Source organism: Scyliorhinus torazame, chromosome 28, assembly GCF_047496885.1.
Source record: "Scyliorhinus torazame isolate Kashiwa2021f chromosome 28, sScyTor2.1, whole genome shotgun sequence".
NCBI lineage: Eukaryota > Metazoa > Chordata > Chondrichthyes > Carcharhiniformes > Scyliorhinidae > Scyliorhinus > Scyliorhinus torazame.
In genome coordinates, this window is record NC_092734.1 from 10,145,316 (window position 1) to 10,163,557 (window position 18,242).

The following is an 18,242-nucleotide window of genomic DNA, read 5'->3' on the forward strand; positions in this document are numbered from 1 at the left end:
GAAAGATTATATGAAGCTCAGCCCCCGGATGGGAAGGAGAGAATGATGTGCTTTCTGGATCAGCTGGAATTTCCTAAGGTGGAGGAGCAGGAGAGGGCGGGACTGGGAGCACAGATTGAGACGGAGGAAGTAGTGAAAGGGATTGGGAGCATGCAGGCAGGGAAGGCCCCGGGACCAGACGGATTCCCAGTTGAATTCTATAGGAAATATATGGACTTGCTGGCCCCGCTACTGATGAGAACCTTTAATGAGGTGAGGGAAAGGGGGCAGCTGCCCCCAACTATGTCAGAGGCAACGATATCGCTCCTCCTAAAGAAGGAAAAAGACCCACTGCAATGCGGGTCCTATAGGCCTATTTCCCTCCTGAATGTGGACGCTAAGATTCTGGCCAAGGTAATGGCAACGAGGATAGAGGATTGTGTCCTGGGGGTGGTCCATGAGGACCAAACTGGGTTTGTGAAGGGGAGACAGCTGAATACAAATATACGGAGGCTGCTAGGGGTAATGATGATGCCCCCACCAGAGGGGGAAGCGGAGATAGTGGTGGCGATGGATGCCGAGAAAGCATTTGATAGAGTGGAGTGGGATTATTTGTGTGAGGTGCTGAGGAGATTTGGCTTTGGAGATGGGTATATCAGATGGGTACAGTTGCTGTATAGGGCCCCGATGGCGAGCGTGGTCACGAATGGATGGGGGTCTGATTATTTTCGGCTCCATAGAGGGACGAGGCAGGGATGTCCTCTGTCCCCTTTATTATTTGCACTGGCGATTGAGCCCCTGGCCATAGCATTGAGGGGTTCCAGGAAGTGGAGGGGAGTAGTCAGGGGAGGAGAAGAACACCGGGTATCTCTGTATGCGGATGATTTGTTGCTATATGTGGCGGACCCGGCAGAGGGGATGCCAGAGATAATGCGGATACTTGGGGAGTTTGGGGATTTTTCAGGGTATAAATTGAACATGGGGAAAAGTGAGTTGTTTGTGGTGCATCCAGGGGAGCAGAGCAGAGAAATAGAGGACTTACCGTTGAGGAAGGTAACGAGGGACTTCCGGTACCTGGGGATCCAGATAGCCAAGAATTGGGGTACATTACATAGTCTTAATTTAACGCGGTTGGTGGAACAGATGGAGGAGGACTTTAAGAGATGGGACATGGTGTCCCTGTCACTGGCAGGTAGGGTGCAGGCGGTTAAAATGGTGGTCCTCCCGAGATTCCTTTTTGTGTTTCAGTGCCTCCCGGTGGTGGTCACGTTGGCTTTTTTCAAAAGAATCGAGAAGAGTATTATGAGTTTTGTGTGGGCCGGGAAGACCCCGAGAGTGAGGAGGGGATTTTTGCAGCGTAGTAGGGACAGTGGGGGGCTGGTACTACCGAGCCTAAGTGAATACTACTGGGCCGCCAATATTTCAATGGTGTGTAAGTGGATGGCAGAAGAGGAGGGAGCGGCGTGGAAGAGATTGGAGAGGGCGTCCTGCAGGGGGACTAGCCTACAAGCTATGGTGACGGCGCCGTTGCCGTTCTCACCGAAGAAATACACCACAAGCCTGGTGGTGGTGGCTACATTGAAAATTTGGGGGCAGTGGAGACTGCATAGGGGAAAGACGGGAGCCTCGTTGCGGTCCCCGATAAGAAATAACCATAGGTTTGTTCCGGGGAGAATGGATGGGGGATTTGGAGCATGGCAAAGAGCAGGGGTAGCACAATTGAGAGATCTGTTTGTAGATGGGACGTTTGCGAGTCTGGGAGCGCTGACGGAAAAATATGGGTTGCCCCAAGGGAATGCATTTCGGTATATGCAACTGAGGGCTTTTGCGAGGCAACAGCTGAGGGAATTCCCGCAGCTCCCGACGCAGGAGGTGCAGGATAGAGTGATCTCAGAGACATGGGTGGGGGATGGTAAGGTGTCGGACATATATAGGGAAATGAGGGACGAGGGGGAGATCATGGTAGATGAGCTGAATGGGAAATGGGAAGAAGAGCTGGGGGAGGAGATTGAGGAGGGGCTGTGGGCTGATGCCCTACGTAGGGTAAACTCATCGTCCTCGTGTGCCAGGCTAAGCCTGATACAATTTAAGGTATTACACAGGGCGCATATGACTGGAGCACGGCTCAGTAAATTTTTTGGGGTAGTGGATAGGTGTGCGAGATGCTCGAGAAGCCCAGCGAATCACACCCACATGTTCTGGTCATGCCCGGCACTACAGGGGTTTTGGGTGGGGGTGGCAAAGGTGCTTTCGAAGGTGGTGGGAGTCCAGGTCGAACCAAGCTGGGGGTTGGCTATATTTGGGGTTGCAGAAGAGCCGGGAGTGCAGGAGGCGAGAGAGGCTGATGTTTTGGCCTTTGCGTCCCTAGTAGCCCGGCGCAGGATATTGTTAATGTGGAAGGAAGCCAAACCCCCGGGTGTGGAAACCTGGATAAACGACATGGCAGGGTTTATAAAGTTAGAACGGATTAAGTTCGTACTAAGGGGTTCGGCTCAAGGGTTCACCAGGCGGTGGCAACCGTTCGTCGACTACCTCACAGAAAGATAGAGGGAATGGAAAAGAAGAAGACAACAGCAGCAACCCGGGGGGGGGGGGGGGGGTGGGAGGAATCGGACGGACTCTCAGGGATGTTATTGTACATGTATAGGCACTTGTTTTAGGTAATGTATATTGGACTGTTGGATTGTATCTTTGGAGAGTATTTATTTTTGACAAGGCAGTTGCCATTCAGTTTGGTTTTTGTTTCTGTTCATATATTATTTATTTATTTGTTTAAAACTGGCCACTGTTATTTATATTGCTTTATTGTTGTTTAAAAGAAACACTACGTACTGTTATGTTTGGCCAAAGAATATTGAATAAAATATTTTTTATTTTTTTTTTAAAACAGTGCACTGTTTTGACGGGTGTCCTGTGCTGAAGTGACAGCTTATAAATTTGTGTTCAAGTTCCTGGACTTGAACACACGACATTCTGACTCGGTGATGAGAGTGCTAGCCACTGACAGCTCTGTAAGAAGTTCATGGTGGGTTGGTTGTTTGGTCAGAGTTTGGTGCATGGACCAAAGAGTTCTAAATGCAGGAAGAAAGTAACATTGATTTTGTTCTTTATAAATGCAATAAATCTGCTTGTGGACATTGCCAACAGCAGAAGAAGCCCAAGCGAGAGAGATTATTTGAGTTGAAGACAGCCTCAGATAATCACACAAATGGCTGATTTGATGTGACATAAATTGGCTTCTCCCGAGCGGTTTGATCATTTCAAATTATGTCAGATTACTTTTTGCTATTATTATTTTTGACATTCATTATTAATAAGAATTATTGTTGTCACAGCTGTCCGATCGGCTCCCAAAATCTTTTTTGAAAGGAAATGTTGTGAAATGCTTGCATCCCCCATAAAGCAAATTGGATCTTACATAAGTTTCTGAGCAACTTGTGCGCAACAAAATAGCCTTGTCAGTAATCAGACGAATGCTAGAGCAGGCTAATGACACAGCGTTAGGGTTAAACTATCCCTTAAGTGCTACGTTTATTCCTGGTCATTGAGGCATTCCAATCTTGCAGGCTGTACAGAGGAGAGGCGTGAGCGTGATTCAGCTGGGTTCTGGACCAGCAGAATCTAGACCCTTCAGCCTCACTGGCAGGTGCTCTCTCTCTCCCCTCCCCCCCCCCCCCCCCCCACCCCGGGTGTTCACAAAGAAGAAACGGTTAATCACAGTGGTTAGCACAGTTGCTTCACAGCGCCAGGGTCCCAGGTTCGATTCCCGGCTTGGGTCACTGTCTGTGCGGAGTCTGCACGTTCTCCCCGTGTCTGCGGGGGTTTCCTCCGGGTGCTCCAGTTTCCTCCCATAGTCCAAAGATGTGCAGGTTAGGTGGATTGGCCATGCTAAATTCTCCCTTGGTGTCCAAAAAGGGTAGGTGGGGTTATGGGGATAGGGTGGAGGTGTGGGCTTAAGTAGGGTGCTCTTTACAAGGGCCGGTGCAGACCCGATCAGCCAAATGGCCTCCTGCACTGTAAATTCTATGATATGCTATGATTCTATGATGACCGATAACTTCAGATCTGATATCAGGCAAGTTCTTCGTATAGGGGAACAAATGGAATCATTTTTAGAGGAAGTTGAAGGCTGAGATGGAGTTTATATGGAAGAAACAGATCAGGTAAGCTCCGCACCCTGTGCTTGGCACTGAGAGCTTTAAAATAACCCACACAGGCAATAAAGGTTTTATGTCTCCATCACTTTTTGTTGCCTGCAATAAAATTTTCTTTTCAATTCTTCTGTTGCTACTTGTTTTCTTCAAAATCTATCTTCCTTCATGAACTTTCAGTGCCTGCATTTCTGAAATCCATCAACGGCTGCGAAGTTCTTTGGAGTGTTCTAAAAATGTGAACCTAGGATCGTACAACATTCCAACAAAGTGCCAGTGTTCACCTCCATCTATCATGTGTCTCCTGCTCGCCCCCATTCTCTTCACTGCCCCTTTCTCACGCAACTGCCTCACAGAGAAAGTCTCTGCCACAACATGGTTTAGGCTGATAATTCCACTCACAATAAATGCTTTTTCACCTCCCTCACGACTGTGCGTGCTCGACTGAAAACACTTGGATTAAAGCTGCTTGCTCTTCCTGGCACTATTAGTCCTGGTGGCGATTGGGTAGAGAGGTTCTTCACAAATCGGCTCTCTCTCCTAAGCTAGGTACTAACAGAAGGTACTGAATTAAGAGGCCACAGAGCCATTTACCTGTTTACTGCATCCTGGTCCTGATTCGAGGACAGTTGGACAGTCATCTCTTGCCCACCAAACCTGCTCCACCATTCGCTTTGGCCAAGGCGATCATCCACCTCAATGCCACTTTCCCGCACTATCCATCTTCCTTGATGACTTTGGTCATTTCTGTCTTCAACAAACTCGATGATTGAGCTCCCACCACCCTCTGGGGTACACAATTCCAAAGACTCACCACTCTCGGAGTGAAGAAACTCCTAAACACCCAAAACCTAGGACTTGGCTCCTCACTCTGCAAATGGATCCTCGACTTTCTAACCCACAGACCACAATCAGTAAGAATAAACAACAAAACCTCCTCCACAATAGTCCTCAACACCGGGGCCCCGCAAGGCTGCGTACTTAGCCCCCTACTCTTCTCCCTGTACACACACGACTGCGTGGCAAAACTTGGTTCCAACTCCATCTACAAGTTTGCTGACGATACGACCATCGTGGGTCGTCTCGAATAACGACGAGTCCGAATACAGGCGGGAGATAGAGAACCTAGTGGAGTGGTGTAGCGACAGCAATCTATCCCTCAATGCCAGCAAAACTAAAGAGCTGGTCATTGACTTCAGAAAGCAAAGTACTGTACACGCCCCTGTCAGCATCAATGGGACCAAGGTGGAGATAGCAGTTTCAAATTCCTAGGGGTACACATCTACAAAAATCTGTCCTGGTCCACCCACGTCGACGATACCACCAAGAAAGCACAACAGCGCCTATACTTCCTCAGGAAACTAAGGAAAATTGGCATGTCCACATAAACTCTTACCAACTTTTACAGATGCACCATAGAAAGCATCCTATCAGGCTGCATCACAGCCTGGTATGGCAACTGCTCGGCCCAGGACCGCAAGAAACTTCAGAGAGTCGTGAACACAGCCCAGTCCATCACACGAACCTGCCTCCCATCCATTGACTCCATCGACACCTCCCGCTGCCTGGGGAAAGCGGGCAGCATAATCCCAGCTTACTCACTCTTCCAACTTCTTCCATCGGGCAGGAGATACAAAAGTCTGAGAACACACATGAAGAGACTCAAAAACAGCTACTTCCCCACTGTTACCAGACTCCTAAACGACCCTCTTATGGACTGACCTCATTAAAACTACACCCTGTATGCTTCACCCGATGCTGGTGTTTATGTAGTTACATGTGTACCTGTGTTGCCCGATTATGTATTTTCCTTTGTTTTCATGTGCTTAATGATCTGTTGAGCTGCTCGCAGAAAAATACTTTTCACTGTACCTCGGTACACGTGACAATGAACAAATCCAGATCCTCGTCCCAGTCTTACTTGGCCTGCTCCTTGTCCTAAGATTATTCCCCCTGGTTTTAGCCTCACCGGCCAGGTGATCTTCTCGACACCCACCCTGTCTCGCCAAGTAAGGATTTTGTACATTTGAAGTGGCCACCCCTCATTCTTCGAAACTCCTGAGAATTCAGGACCAGTCTTCTCAATCACTCCTCATAAGACAATCCCGCCATCCCAAGCAATAATAAGTATATCTTTTCTTTAGCTAAGGGGAACAAAACTGTGCACAGTACTCCAGGTGAAATCTCATCAAGGCTCTATACAACTGCAGACAGACTTAGTGCTGTACTCAAAATCAGGCCGACATACCATTTGCCTTTCTAATTGTTTACTGCACCTGAATGCTAGCTTTTAGTGACTTGTGAATGAGGGCACCCAGGTCCCTTGAACACCCACACTCCCAACCTCTCCCATTTCTGAAACTCTTTGCCATCTTGTTTTTTTCCACCGAAGTGGATGACCTCACACTTGCTCCATCTGCCTTTTTCTAGCCCATTCACTCCGCCGCTCCAAGTCCTCTTGAAGTCTCCTTGCTTCCTCCTCACAACTTGGCTTCCCACCATCATTCCCACCATGGCTGCATCACAGCCTGGCATGGCAACTGCTCGGCCCAAGACCACAAGAATCTTCAGAGAGTCGTGAACACCGCCCAGTCCATCACACTAACCCGCCTCCCATCCATTGACTCCATCTACACCTCCCGCTGCCTGGGGAAAGCGGGCAACATAATCAAAGACCCCCTCCCACCCGGCTTACTCACTGTTCCAACTTCTTCCATCGGGCAGGAGATACAAAAGTCTGAGAACACGCACGAACAGACTCAAAAACAGCTACTTCCCCACTGTCACCAGACTCCTAAAAGACCTTCTTATGGACTGACCTCATTAACACTACACCCCTGTATGCTTCACCCGATGCCGACGTCTATGTGTTTACATTGTGGACCTTGTGTTGCCCGATTAGCTATTTTCTTTCTGTGTACTAAATGATCTGTTTGAGCTGCTCGCACAAAAATACTTTTCACTGTACCTCGGTACATGTGACAATAAATAAATCCAATCTAATGTGAAATTGTTGAAGTCACTGTTGATGTCGGAAGGTCCCTAATTGAACGGTGAGGTGGAGTTTGTGAGATTCCAGTGAGCTTTGTGAGGACATTGTAAGAGACTTCAAACGGAGATCAGAGTGAGAGTAGGGCAGAGAATTAAAATGATCGGTAACTTGAGAGCACAAGGTCAAAACTTGTGGGCTGAACAGAAAAATATCCAGAAAAATTATCTCACTATCTGAACTTGACCTCTCCAGTCCAGAGGAGATAGCAGCAAGGGCAGCTAATATGCTTGTAATCGAGCATTGTTGGTCCTGAGAAGGACAGATGTTATATATTCGAGCAAAGTTTTACACATGCTTATTCAGAACAGATTTACCATTTCGCAGGAGTTGGCTTTGGGGAAGTTAATTAAACTGCGGTTTAGTTGAGTTGAGGGTGTTGATAATCTTCTGTTGTCTTTGTGCAGATAATGGACCAGCAGGAAGCAGAAAGACTGGCACAGCGACCGTGTACGTCACAGTGTTGGACGTGAATGATAACCGTCCGATCTTCCTGCGGAATACCTTTGAGGCTAGTGTCCTCGAGAACATCACGACCTCGGGCAGTGTGGTGCAGGTGAGTTACATCGGACTCTGGTGAATAGACAATTTGAGGAAAAATCCCGAATCGTCCATAAGATTGAAACCTGACTGTGCTTTGATTAACTATCGATCTCAGTTACTTCCTTCAGCCGCACAATCCCCCCCCCCCAAAGGCTGCTCCAAATCTAGTCTTATCCACCTACACCCCCTCCCCCATCCCTCCACCCTCCCCTTCCTTCATCCCAATGTTGGCAGGCCTGCCTCCAGCCATTTTGGCCCCAGGCTCTATTATTCCTATCCTAAACCTTGTCACCAATCTCTCCTCCTTTAAGACACTCTTTAAAACCTACCTCTTTGGCCAAATATTTGATCACCCTGTCCCTACTACTTCTTTGTGTAGATCATTGTGTCGGGCAGCACGGTAGCATAATGGTTAGCACAGTTGCTTCACAGCTCCAGGGTCCCAGGTTCGATTCCCGGCTTGGGTCACTGTCTGTGCGGAGTCTGCACATCCTCCCCGTGTGTGCGTGGGTTTCCTCCGACTGCTCCGGTTTCCTCCCACAGTCCAAAGATGTGCAGGTTAGGTGGATTGGCCATGATAAATTGCCCTTAGTGTCCAAAATTGCCCTTAGTGTTGGGTGGGGTTACTGGGTTATGGGGTAGGGTTGAGGTATTGACCTTGGGTAGGGTGCTTTTTCCAAGAGCCGGTGCAGGCTCGATGGGTCGAATGGCCTCCTTCTGCACTGTAAATTCTATGATAATCTATGATTTTTTTAAAAAATAATTTTTATTAAAGGTTTTCATAAAATATCAATAACAAAATGAGAAAGAAAAAAGAACCCAACAGGGTTAAGTACAAAACACAATCTAAAAAAGCAACCCCCCAAACCACTCCCCCGTACCTAAATAATAAATTAACATTAACACCCCAACTTAAGACAACAGGTGTATACACCCCCTCAGACCCTCCAGTGTAAATAACATAAACAGAAATAAAGTAACCCCCCCCCCCCCCGCCCACCCCCCGAGCTGCTGCTGCCATTGACCAATGTCTATCGTTCTGCCAGAAAGTCTAAGAACGGTTGCCACCGCCTAAAGAACCCTTGTACCGACCCTCTCAAGGCGAATTTCACCCTCTCCAATTTAATGAACCCTGCCATATCGCTGATCCAGGATTCCACGCTTGGGGGCCTCGCATCTTTCCACTGAAGGAGAATCCTTCGCCGGGCTACCAGGGACGCAAAGGCCAGAATTCCGGTCTCTTTCGCCTCCTGCACTCCCGGCTCCTCTGCCACCCCAAATATTGCGAGCCCCCAGCCCGGTCTGACCCTGGATCCTACCACCCTCGACACCGTCCTCGCTACGCCCTTCCAAAATTCCTCCAGCGCTGGGCATGCCCAGAACACATGGGTGTGATTTGCTGGGCTCCCTGAGCACCTAACACACCTGTCCTCACCCCCAAAGAACCTTGTCCCAGTCATGTGTGCCCTGTGCAGCACCTTAAACTGTATGAGGCTGAGCCTCGCGCATGATAATCTATGATGATCATTGCCAAATTCTGCCTGGTTTAACTCCTATGAAGCACTTTTGGAATATTTTAGTACTTTAAAGATGCTACACTAATGCAAGCTGTTGTTGATCATTATCTTTTTTTCATCTGAACCTTGATCGCATTGCGGAGAGTTAGAAGAATTTTCATTTATATAACGCCACATCATCCCTCTCAGGATGACCAACAATATTTTCACAAGTATTGAAATGTATTTGAAGTAGTGACTGTTGAGGTACGGTTACAACTCCTTTTCGTACGGAAAGATGTCACAAACAGCCATGAGTTGCATGGCCAGTTAGGCTGTTTCTAGTGGTGGTGTTTGTGGAAGGAATGTTGTTCATGACATCAGAATGAGCTCTTTGCCCTTTTCCCAGTACTGTAATGTGATCTTCAGTGTCCGCCAAAACAGCCAAATGGAGCCTTGGTGTAACACCCTGACCAGGCACAGCCGCAGTCCAATAAATCACCAAACCCCTGAAAACTGCTCGAGGATTTACACTCTCCCACGGACTAAACGCACCCACCACTCCCCATCCAACTGAAACCTACCTCTGGGCAGAATTCCCACCCACTCAACAAGACAAATTTGAACTCTGCGACACAAAGTGTATTCATTCTGCATCATCTTGCTGAAGCAAAATTCATAGTTAACCACCCTCTTTCCACCCCCACCCCCGTCCCTTCAACGAGGGTAAAAACTCTTCCCAGTTTCACAAAAAAGCCTCCAGCTGATTGCATTCTATCCATTGAGGCAGTCCTAAAGCGCCAGAGTCCCCCTCCCATCCATCATTCTGCTTTGCCTTTTCACCTTCTCCCCCTTTGCTTCCCACTACTTTCCCTTTCTCCTTCCTCTCTACTCCTCTTTATTTCTCCCGTTCCACTCTTCCGCTTTGATCTTCTCTCCTCAACTTCTCTTCCCCCATCTCCTACTCCTTTCCAATCCTCCTCTTTCACTCCGTCCCTCCTTCTCCTATCCCTCATTTTCCCACCCTTTCTCCTCCATTTCTTACACCACACCCCCCCCCTCCACACCGTCAGCCCACCCCCATTCTTCCTCGCCTCACTCATCTCCCGTGTCGGTTGTAGAGAGGAGGGAAGGACCTCGTCCTCCTCTCTCGCTTCTCTCACCCCATTCCCGATGTTCACTATCCCTCCGACTGCCTCTTACTCTCCTACCCACCTTGGCTGAAGTATCTCCCTTGTCCTCTAACCCAGTTTGACCTGAAAGCTGCTTTTGGTCTCCCCTGGGCAGCGTCATTAATCAGTTAACAAATCCGCAATCATTCCGAGGCGAGTAATCCATCCTTCCAGTCAGACCTGCTGGTCATGTCTTTCTGCTGCGGTCAAACTCGGTGTGTCAATCTGGGCTCTTTTGGCAGCTTGATGTGTTGGGTTCAAGCGTATAATTAGGACTGTTAGGGATTGGTCGGATCGCTTCCTCCCTCGACCTGTCACTCCAGTGAAAAGTAAAGTTGTGTAGTTTTCCTACGCCAAGACCCATCTCGTCGCCTAATTTGCAGCAACTATCTTAACAGCTTGCTTGTCTCCCATTTATAAAGGTATCTAAAACTATAACTTGTAAAGGGGCACTATCTTTTTTAAAATAAATTTAGAGGACCCAATTCTTTTTTCCAAATTAAGGGGCAATTTAGTTCCGAGGAGAGATTAGTTTGGCCTGTGGTGAGTTTAGCCTCCCAATGCACTCTCTGGAATAAGAACAGTCAGATTTTAGCCTGCCTATGTTCTCGAACTCGAGGTGCTTTTCCATCTCAACACTGGGGAGTGAGCGTGGAAATGGCACCCTGATATTTCAGGGTATTATTCCCGAATATTAGATCTGGCTATTACTCTGGGGTTGGCTGTTCATATGTTTAGGTAAACAGAATGAAATGCACGTCATTGGCCAAGAACACTGAAGAAAGAATGCTTGTAAATGCAGAAAAGATTGGATCCAGGAAAGAAATACACGGACCCCTCAGTAGAACGTGGTTGGTGTCAGGGACTGCTCTCTTACTGTCTATATTCAGGGTATTTTATATGAAAGAGGTGTGTCTTTTCTTACCCTTGGAGTGTGTATTCTAATTAAATAATTCAGCAGCATGTTTTCGTGCATTTAAAATAAAGTTTTTTTTTATTCTCTGACATTTTACCCTCCAAATTAATGTAATGTCACACACTCAGCCTTGCAGGCACACGCACGCACGCACGCACACACGCGCGCACGCACACACACACATGCGCACGCACACACACACACACACGCGCGCACACACTTAAAATAAAGGTTTTTTTTATCCTCTGACATTTTACCCTCCAAATTAATGTAATGTCACACACTCAGCCTTGCAGGCACAGACACACACGCACAAACACACGCACACATGCCTGAAGGCACATGCATGCACATAAATGCAGATACGTGTATGCACATACGCGCAAAGATTGGATACAGATAAAGATAGTGCACCTTCTCCCCTTGTCTGCGTGGGTCTCACCCCCACAACCCACAAAAGATGCGCAGGGTAGGTGGATTGGCCACGCTAATTTGTCCCTTAATTGGGGAAAAAAAAGAATTGGAAAGTCAATTTATTTTTGTACAAGTTACAGTTAATTAAGTCCTCTGATTTACGATTTACGGTCTCCCGCGTACTAGCTCTGTGATTTCTTGAATGGATTTGATAACTTAAAGTTGAACTGAAGGCTTTGTGAAGCAAAAGGGTCAAAGCAGGTTGGGTTTTCTTGTGGTTGAATATCTAGGAGGTTGGTTCTCGGGGGAACTTTGAAACTGAAACAGGTGAAGTACTTTGACTGCTTGATAGCTTGCAGCTAGTTTCAGAGTCTGGTTCTCAGAGTGGCTGGTACCGGATGCTTCTGAGGGGCCTGCTGGAACCTGGGGTAATAAGGATGCAGTCCCTCTAGCTCCGATACACATGATCGCTGTGTTAATGCTTCTGAGGCCAGGAGGCACCATGATGGCATCCCTACAGCTGAACCAAAAGCTCTGGGTTTATGATCTACGCCAGGACTTGTTGGTCATGGAAGGAGCGTTCAACGGGCTGATAATCAACTCCAAAATCCTTCCACCACTTCCCCCACAATCCCCCAAAGGGTAAGAAAACTAACAACTTCTAAGATCCACCCAGCCTAATTTGGACAGGGGAAGCCATCCTGTTACATTGGGAAGTTAATAGCAGCCATTGAACTTTGGTTGTCCCTTCTGTCCTGCATGGAACATGGAAACAGGCAGTCTGAAAACTCCATAGTATTTTAGATAGAAGTTTGCAGCATGAAAACAGGCCCTTCGGCCCAACTTGTTCATGTCACTCAGGTTTTACCACTAAGCTAGCCCCAATTACCTGCATTTGGCCCATAGAACATACAGTGCAGAAGGAGGCCATTCGGCCCATCGAGTCTGCACCGACCCACTTAAGCCCTCACTTCCCCTTATCCCCGTAAGCCAATAACCCCTCCTAACCTTCTTTTGGTCACTGAGGGCAATTTATCATGGCCAATCCACCTAACCTGCACGTCTTTGGACTGTGGAAGGAAACCGGAGCACCCGGAGGAAACCCACACAGACACGGGGAGAACGTTCAGACTCTGCACAGACAGTGACCCAGCGGGGAATCGAACCTGGGACCCTGGTGCTGTGAAGTCACAGTGCTATTCACTTGTGCTGCCGTGCTGCCCTTACTATATCCCTCTATATGTTGGCCCTCTAGATGTTGGCCCATCCTTAAACAATGAGATGTGGGAATTCCACAAATGGCTCTGAGATATGTCCATATTTAATTAGCTATTCAACAGGGTCTAGATACCATCTGTTGTCCAAATGCCAAAAGTCACGTGATTTTCAGTACTATCTTGACAGCTTGTTTGTGTCCCATTTATAAAAGTATCTAAAACTACAACTTGTAAAGGGGCACTATCTTTTTTTTAAATAAATTTAGAGAACCCAATTTTTTTTTTCCAATTAGGGGCCAATTTGGCGTGGCCAATACACCCACCCTGCACATCCTTTTGGGTTGTGGGGGTGAGACCCACACAGACACGGGGAGAAGGTGAAGGTGCACTATCTTTATCTGCATCCAATCTTTGCGTGTATGTTAATACACTTCTGGAATGCCACATCCTACCCACTCTCTCGCCTCTTCCCCCCCACCCCCGCCACCCCCCACCCCCACACACCCCCCACCCCCACACACACACCCCACCCCACACACACACACACACACACACACACTCCGAGCAGATGCATCGCAGTGGCACCAGTCTCCCACAGCAATACTTAAATGAGATGAGCAATGCTTACCCTATTGGGATCAAGGACAGAATGCATCCAGGGTGTGTAAGCCTGAGATGTTCGCTTTGGAGGTTTCACTCTTACTCACCCCCAATCTCTGCACACTTGTTTCTCACTGCTTGATCAGAAAGTTGTTGTTTGGGGCGGCACGCTGGCACAGTGGTTAGCACTGCTGCCTAAGGTGCTGAGGACCGGGTTCGATCCTGGCCCCGGGTCACTGTCCGTGTGGAGTTTGCACATTCTCCCCGTGTTTGCGTGGGTTGCGCCCCCACAACCCAAAGATGTGCAGGCTAGGTGGGTTGGCCACGCTAAATTGCCCCCTAATTGGAAAAAAAATAATTAGGTACTCCAAATTAAAGGGGAAAAAAGAAAGTTGTTGTTCGAAGCCCCCACATTGGGACTTGGCATGACAAGGGCCAACGTTGCATCGCCAGAGCCTGCCCTCCTTTGGAGGAGATGTCAAACGGAGGCCCTGTCTATTTTCTCGGGTGTATATGTTCAAGATCTCATGGCACTCGTTAGAGAAGGCTAGAGAGCTCTTGGTCTTCTGCCCAGTATTCTTTGCTGAACAAACACCACCAGAACACACTAATTGGTCATTCATCTTTTGTGGGAGCTTTGTTGTGTAGAAAATGGCTGTTCGGTTTAATTACACTGATTTACTTGACGATGGTCACTGCACTCCAAAGCAATTAACATCTTTTTGTGAAGCCCGTTGAGACACATGAGAGAGCTTACAACAGATGAGTTGTAAGATCAGCAGAAAAACATTTTGTTCTTTTCACAGAGGAAGAATTAAAATAGAGGAACATTAATTTGATCGTGACGTCGTGTGCGAGTTGTGTATAAATATATATATTTCCTTGTGAAATCATTCCTATTCCGAACTATATGGCATTGTTGGAACCTTGATTAGGGATGAGTCCTGTGATGTAGACTGAGGTCAGCATAGCGACAGATGTTGTTGGAATGCAGAATGGTACTTATTGGCTGCAAAGTGGAGAACAGAAGACCCTTTGTTATAGGACAGCCTATTGTCCGATTGAGACAATGCACAGCTGGAGCAACCTCTCACTGGCATGTAAGCACGATTATTGTCACGCCGCCAACGTGCTTCTCTCATCGTCCATCAACGGCGAGTAAACAGCCAGCGGAGAATTGTCAATGCTGGTCAGCTGAAATATGCTAACAGCATCAGACAATGTCCTGTGGAGGGGACAGAGAGGAGTGTGGAGTCTCACTCAAAACATTCCCTACATTAGATGTAAATTTGTAAATTTAAACCTTGCAAGGCGGACGCTAGATCAGCTGTTGCATTAAATATCCCAGGGATTATGACAAGCGGGCCATCTGTCGGCACCCATTTTGTGGGCCAGCAACATTCCACTTCGTCCCACGATGAACCCCTTTGTTCTCTCCTCTGATGCTGCCTGACCTGCCGAGTGTTTCCACCAACTTTCGATTCGTGTTTCTGGTTACCAACAGCTTTCGTGTCCACTATTTAACCACGGTTTTCTGTTTTAGTTTTCCCAGAGCATGATGTCGGGGTAAGATTGTGTTTTGAAGGGGGAATTGGGGTTCATTTTAACATTTGGAGATGGCATGGGTTGTGTGCTATTGGATTGACCTCCCATAGAATCAGACAGCGCAGGCGAGGCCCTTCGGCCCATCAAGCCTGCACTGACAAAAAGAGAACTACTCTAAATCTACACTGATCCCACTTCCCAGCACCTGGCCTGTGGCCTTGAATGTTGTGACATTTTCAGTTGCCTCATTGCACCTCAGTAACAACTTTCTCCTTTTTGCCTTCTCTCAATAATCAGGAGAGATGTATAACGAACATAATTAAGTGATAAACTCAGCAGTGCAATACATTGGAGGGCTGTTTCCTTAAGTCAATGATGTAACTTCAGCTAATAAGTTGACATTCTCTGCCTTCAGTAAATTTTTCTACTTAATGTAACGATTACAGTAATGGGTGGATTTTTGCAACCAGACCATTGTAAACATTGTCAAATCACTGTCCTTGGCTACCCGTGACCTGTAGGGAGATGCAATTTAAAAACTGATGGAGCCTCCGCCTTAAAAGTAGCTTCAGCAATCCTTGTGCATTTCTCCTGTATGTTATTTACCCAATACACTGCAGCAGGCAGGTTTACTCACTCCTGGTTTTGTCACCCGTGGGCATTTGGTCAGACAGCTAAAAGCACAGGCCAGGCTAATTGAGGTTTGTCAATAATGCAAAACACTTTCGAAGCATCTGTAAAGATGCTTGTCTCAAAGGTACGTGGAGCAGAACGCTAGTACCCATGCACCACATTGTCTCCTTATTCTGACTTTTACCAGACTGGTATACCCTATGGCAGAATTGATCTAAATATAGAAAATATAAAGCTAGAAGTAACTTCAGTGCAGGTTTACTGCTATCAATTTACAAGCGAGCAAAGAATATCCTGGAAACTCATTAAATAATAGTCAAACTGCGGCCCCAAGGTCATGAAGGTAGTAGAGCTTGGCTAAACTGTATTTGTTTAACTCTGACTTTGAGAAAATCTAGGCAGGAAATGGCTGAAAAGCAATCAGGGTGTTACATGGTCTCCTGGTTCCAAATTCAGAACTGACCAGTAGATTTTAAAGATATATGGGGATAATATCGGAACAGGCAATTGAAGGCATCAGCAAGTATCTGACTGAATAGTCAAACAGGTTTAAAGAGCTGAATAACTGCTCCTATTCGTAAAGGACAGCAGATGTGTGGAATGTCTATTGAGCATTTATTCTTGACCAAGGAACTGGACAAAGGTTTGGTGTGTTAGACATGAGCCCAGTTGTATTAGGAATGGAAGAGATTGTGACATCAAGGTCACGCATGTTGGATTATGGAAGCATCAGTCAGCATTCACGGGGCAGGCAACTCTGTGTTCCGAGCATTCTTGGGTTCTTTCCTAGAATTTCAAATTTCCTGGGGAGTCGTTATTCTTAAAGCCATCCCTCTAGCTTTCAAACCCCCAGGCACAGCAGCAAATCACCAACAGCTTTACCAGCTCCATTCCATTTGAGTTAACCTCAGGGTTGATTTACAGCTCGGGCGCAGTTGTCCTCCCATTTGCCATGTCAACAACTTGGTATGAAACTCTGTCCAGTTACAATGCTGAATTGCATTCTACAATCTTTATTATTTTGCTTACTCTTCCCCTCCCCCTTCCCCTATTTACCCCTGTAGTATTTAAATCAGTCACCACTATTGAATAAATAACTCCATTAGAAAATATTTGCTTTTTCAACGATTTTGAATCTCAATAACCCCTTTTTGTAAATGTGGGATAATCACCCAAAGAGGCACGTGGGAAAAGATACCACCAAAAAAGGATGGTCACCAAAAACATGGCCAGAGATGGAATTTAAGGGTGGCATGGTGGCACAGTGGTTAGCACTGCTGCCTCACAGTGCCAGGGACCTGGGTTCAATTCCAGCCTCTGGTGACTGTCTGTGTGGTGTTTGCACTTTCTCTCCCCGTGTCTGTGTGGGTTTCCTCCGGGTGCTCTGGTTTCGTCCCACAATCCAAAGATGCACAGGTTAGGAGGATTGGCTGTGCTAAATTGCCCCTTAGTGTCCAGGAGTGCACGGGTTAGGTCATGGGGATAGGGCGGGGGATTGGGCTAAGTGGGGTGCTCTCTGAGGGTTGGTGCAGACTTGATGGGCCGAATGGCCTCCTTCTGCACTGTAGTGGTTCTGTGGTTCAGTGACCATTCTGGCCATCACTTGTTTCACGCTATTGCCAAAATTACAATTGCCCCCAATCCTCGCAAAGCACTGCTTTCAATATAATTATGCTAATCCTTCCCCTGCTGTTGGTCATTCCTCTAGTTGAACGCCCTGTGCTCACTGACCAGTAACTTTGGGCCTCTGTGATATTGTACCTGCTGTTAAATGTCACCCTCGGTTCAATGGTAGCGCGCCCTCCTCCGAGTCAGAGGATCGGGAGGTTGACGTACCACTCGAGAGATTTCTGAGCCACATATTCCAGGCTGACACTTCAGTGCAGTACTGAGGGAGTGCTGCACAGTTGGAGGTGCTGGCCCTCAAATAAGATGCCAAACCAAGGCCCCATTTACCCCCTCAAGTGAACATAAAAGAACCCAGATTCGAAACAAAAAGAGCAGGGAAGGTTTCATCTTGTTACTGCCCGCAGGCTGTGTGCCTACTGGTTGCTGCATTCCCCACATTACAACAGTGACTGCAATTCAAAAGTACGTGATTGGCTGCAGATTGCTCTGGATTGTGGGTGCTATATAAATGTACACTGCTAATCTTGTTGCTGAAGTGACAGAATTGCTTTAATGTTCTAAAACCAGTGAGTGCCTGGCACATCTTTGCTGCAAACTTGAATTGAGCCTGAATCTACAAAGGTTGTCAGAGAAAACCATCTCAAGCCTCGAAGGAACATGTACCTAAACAAGAGCTTGAACTCCAGAAAGACATTAACTGGGAGTCAGCCCCATGCATGAAAGACCCTTTGTTCGATTTTATTCATATTTTGTTTACCTTTCAATCACCCTTTCCCATGTGTATGTGTCTGTGTGCAGAGAATAGGGGTAGCTAGAAAGGAGGTGTTGGGAAAGGGGTAATCGATAATCAGTTATATTTTCTCTCTGTTTAATCATAATACTGTACGTAATAAAGGTT

The 18,242-nt window shown here is 47.1% G+C and overlaps 1 protein-coding gene across 8 annotated transcripts in view; it reads left to right on the forward strand.

Annotated features, from left to right (window-relative positions):
• The window catches only part of cdh23 (cadherin-related 23), an 815,609-nt gene that overhangs the window by 515,102 nt on the left and 282,265 nt on the right, over positions 1-18,242 (forward strand). For 7 of the 8 annotated variants that reach the window (XM_072491426.1, XM_072491427.1, XM_072491428.1 and 4 more), the window contains one exon: positions 7,587-7,735. In XM_072491426.1, the coding sequence (XP_072347527.1) occupies positions 7,587-7,735 (149 nt within the window). Of the gene's footprint in view, positions 1-7,586; positions 7,736-17,911; positions 18,235-18,242 lie in introns of those variants that run through there. The other variant, XM_072491432.1, reaches the window with a different exon arrangement.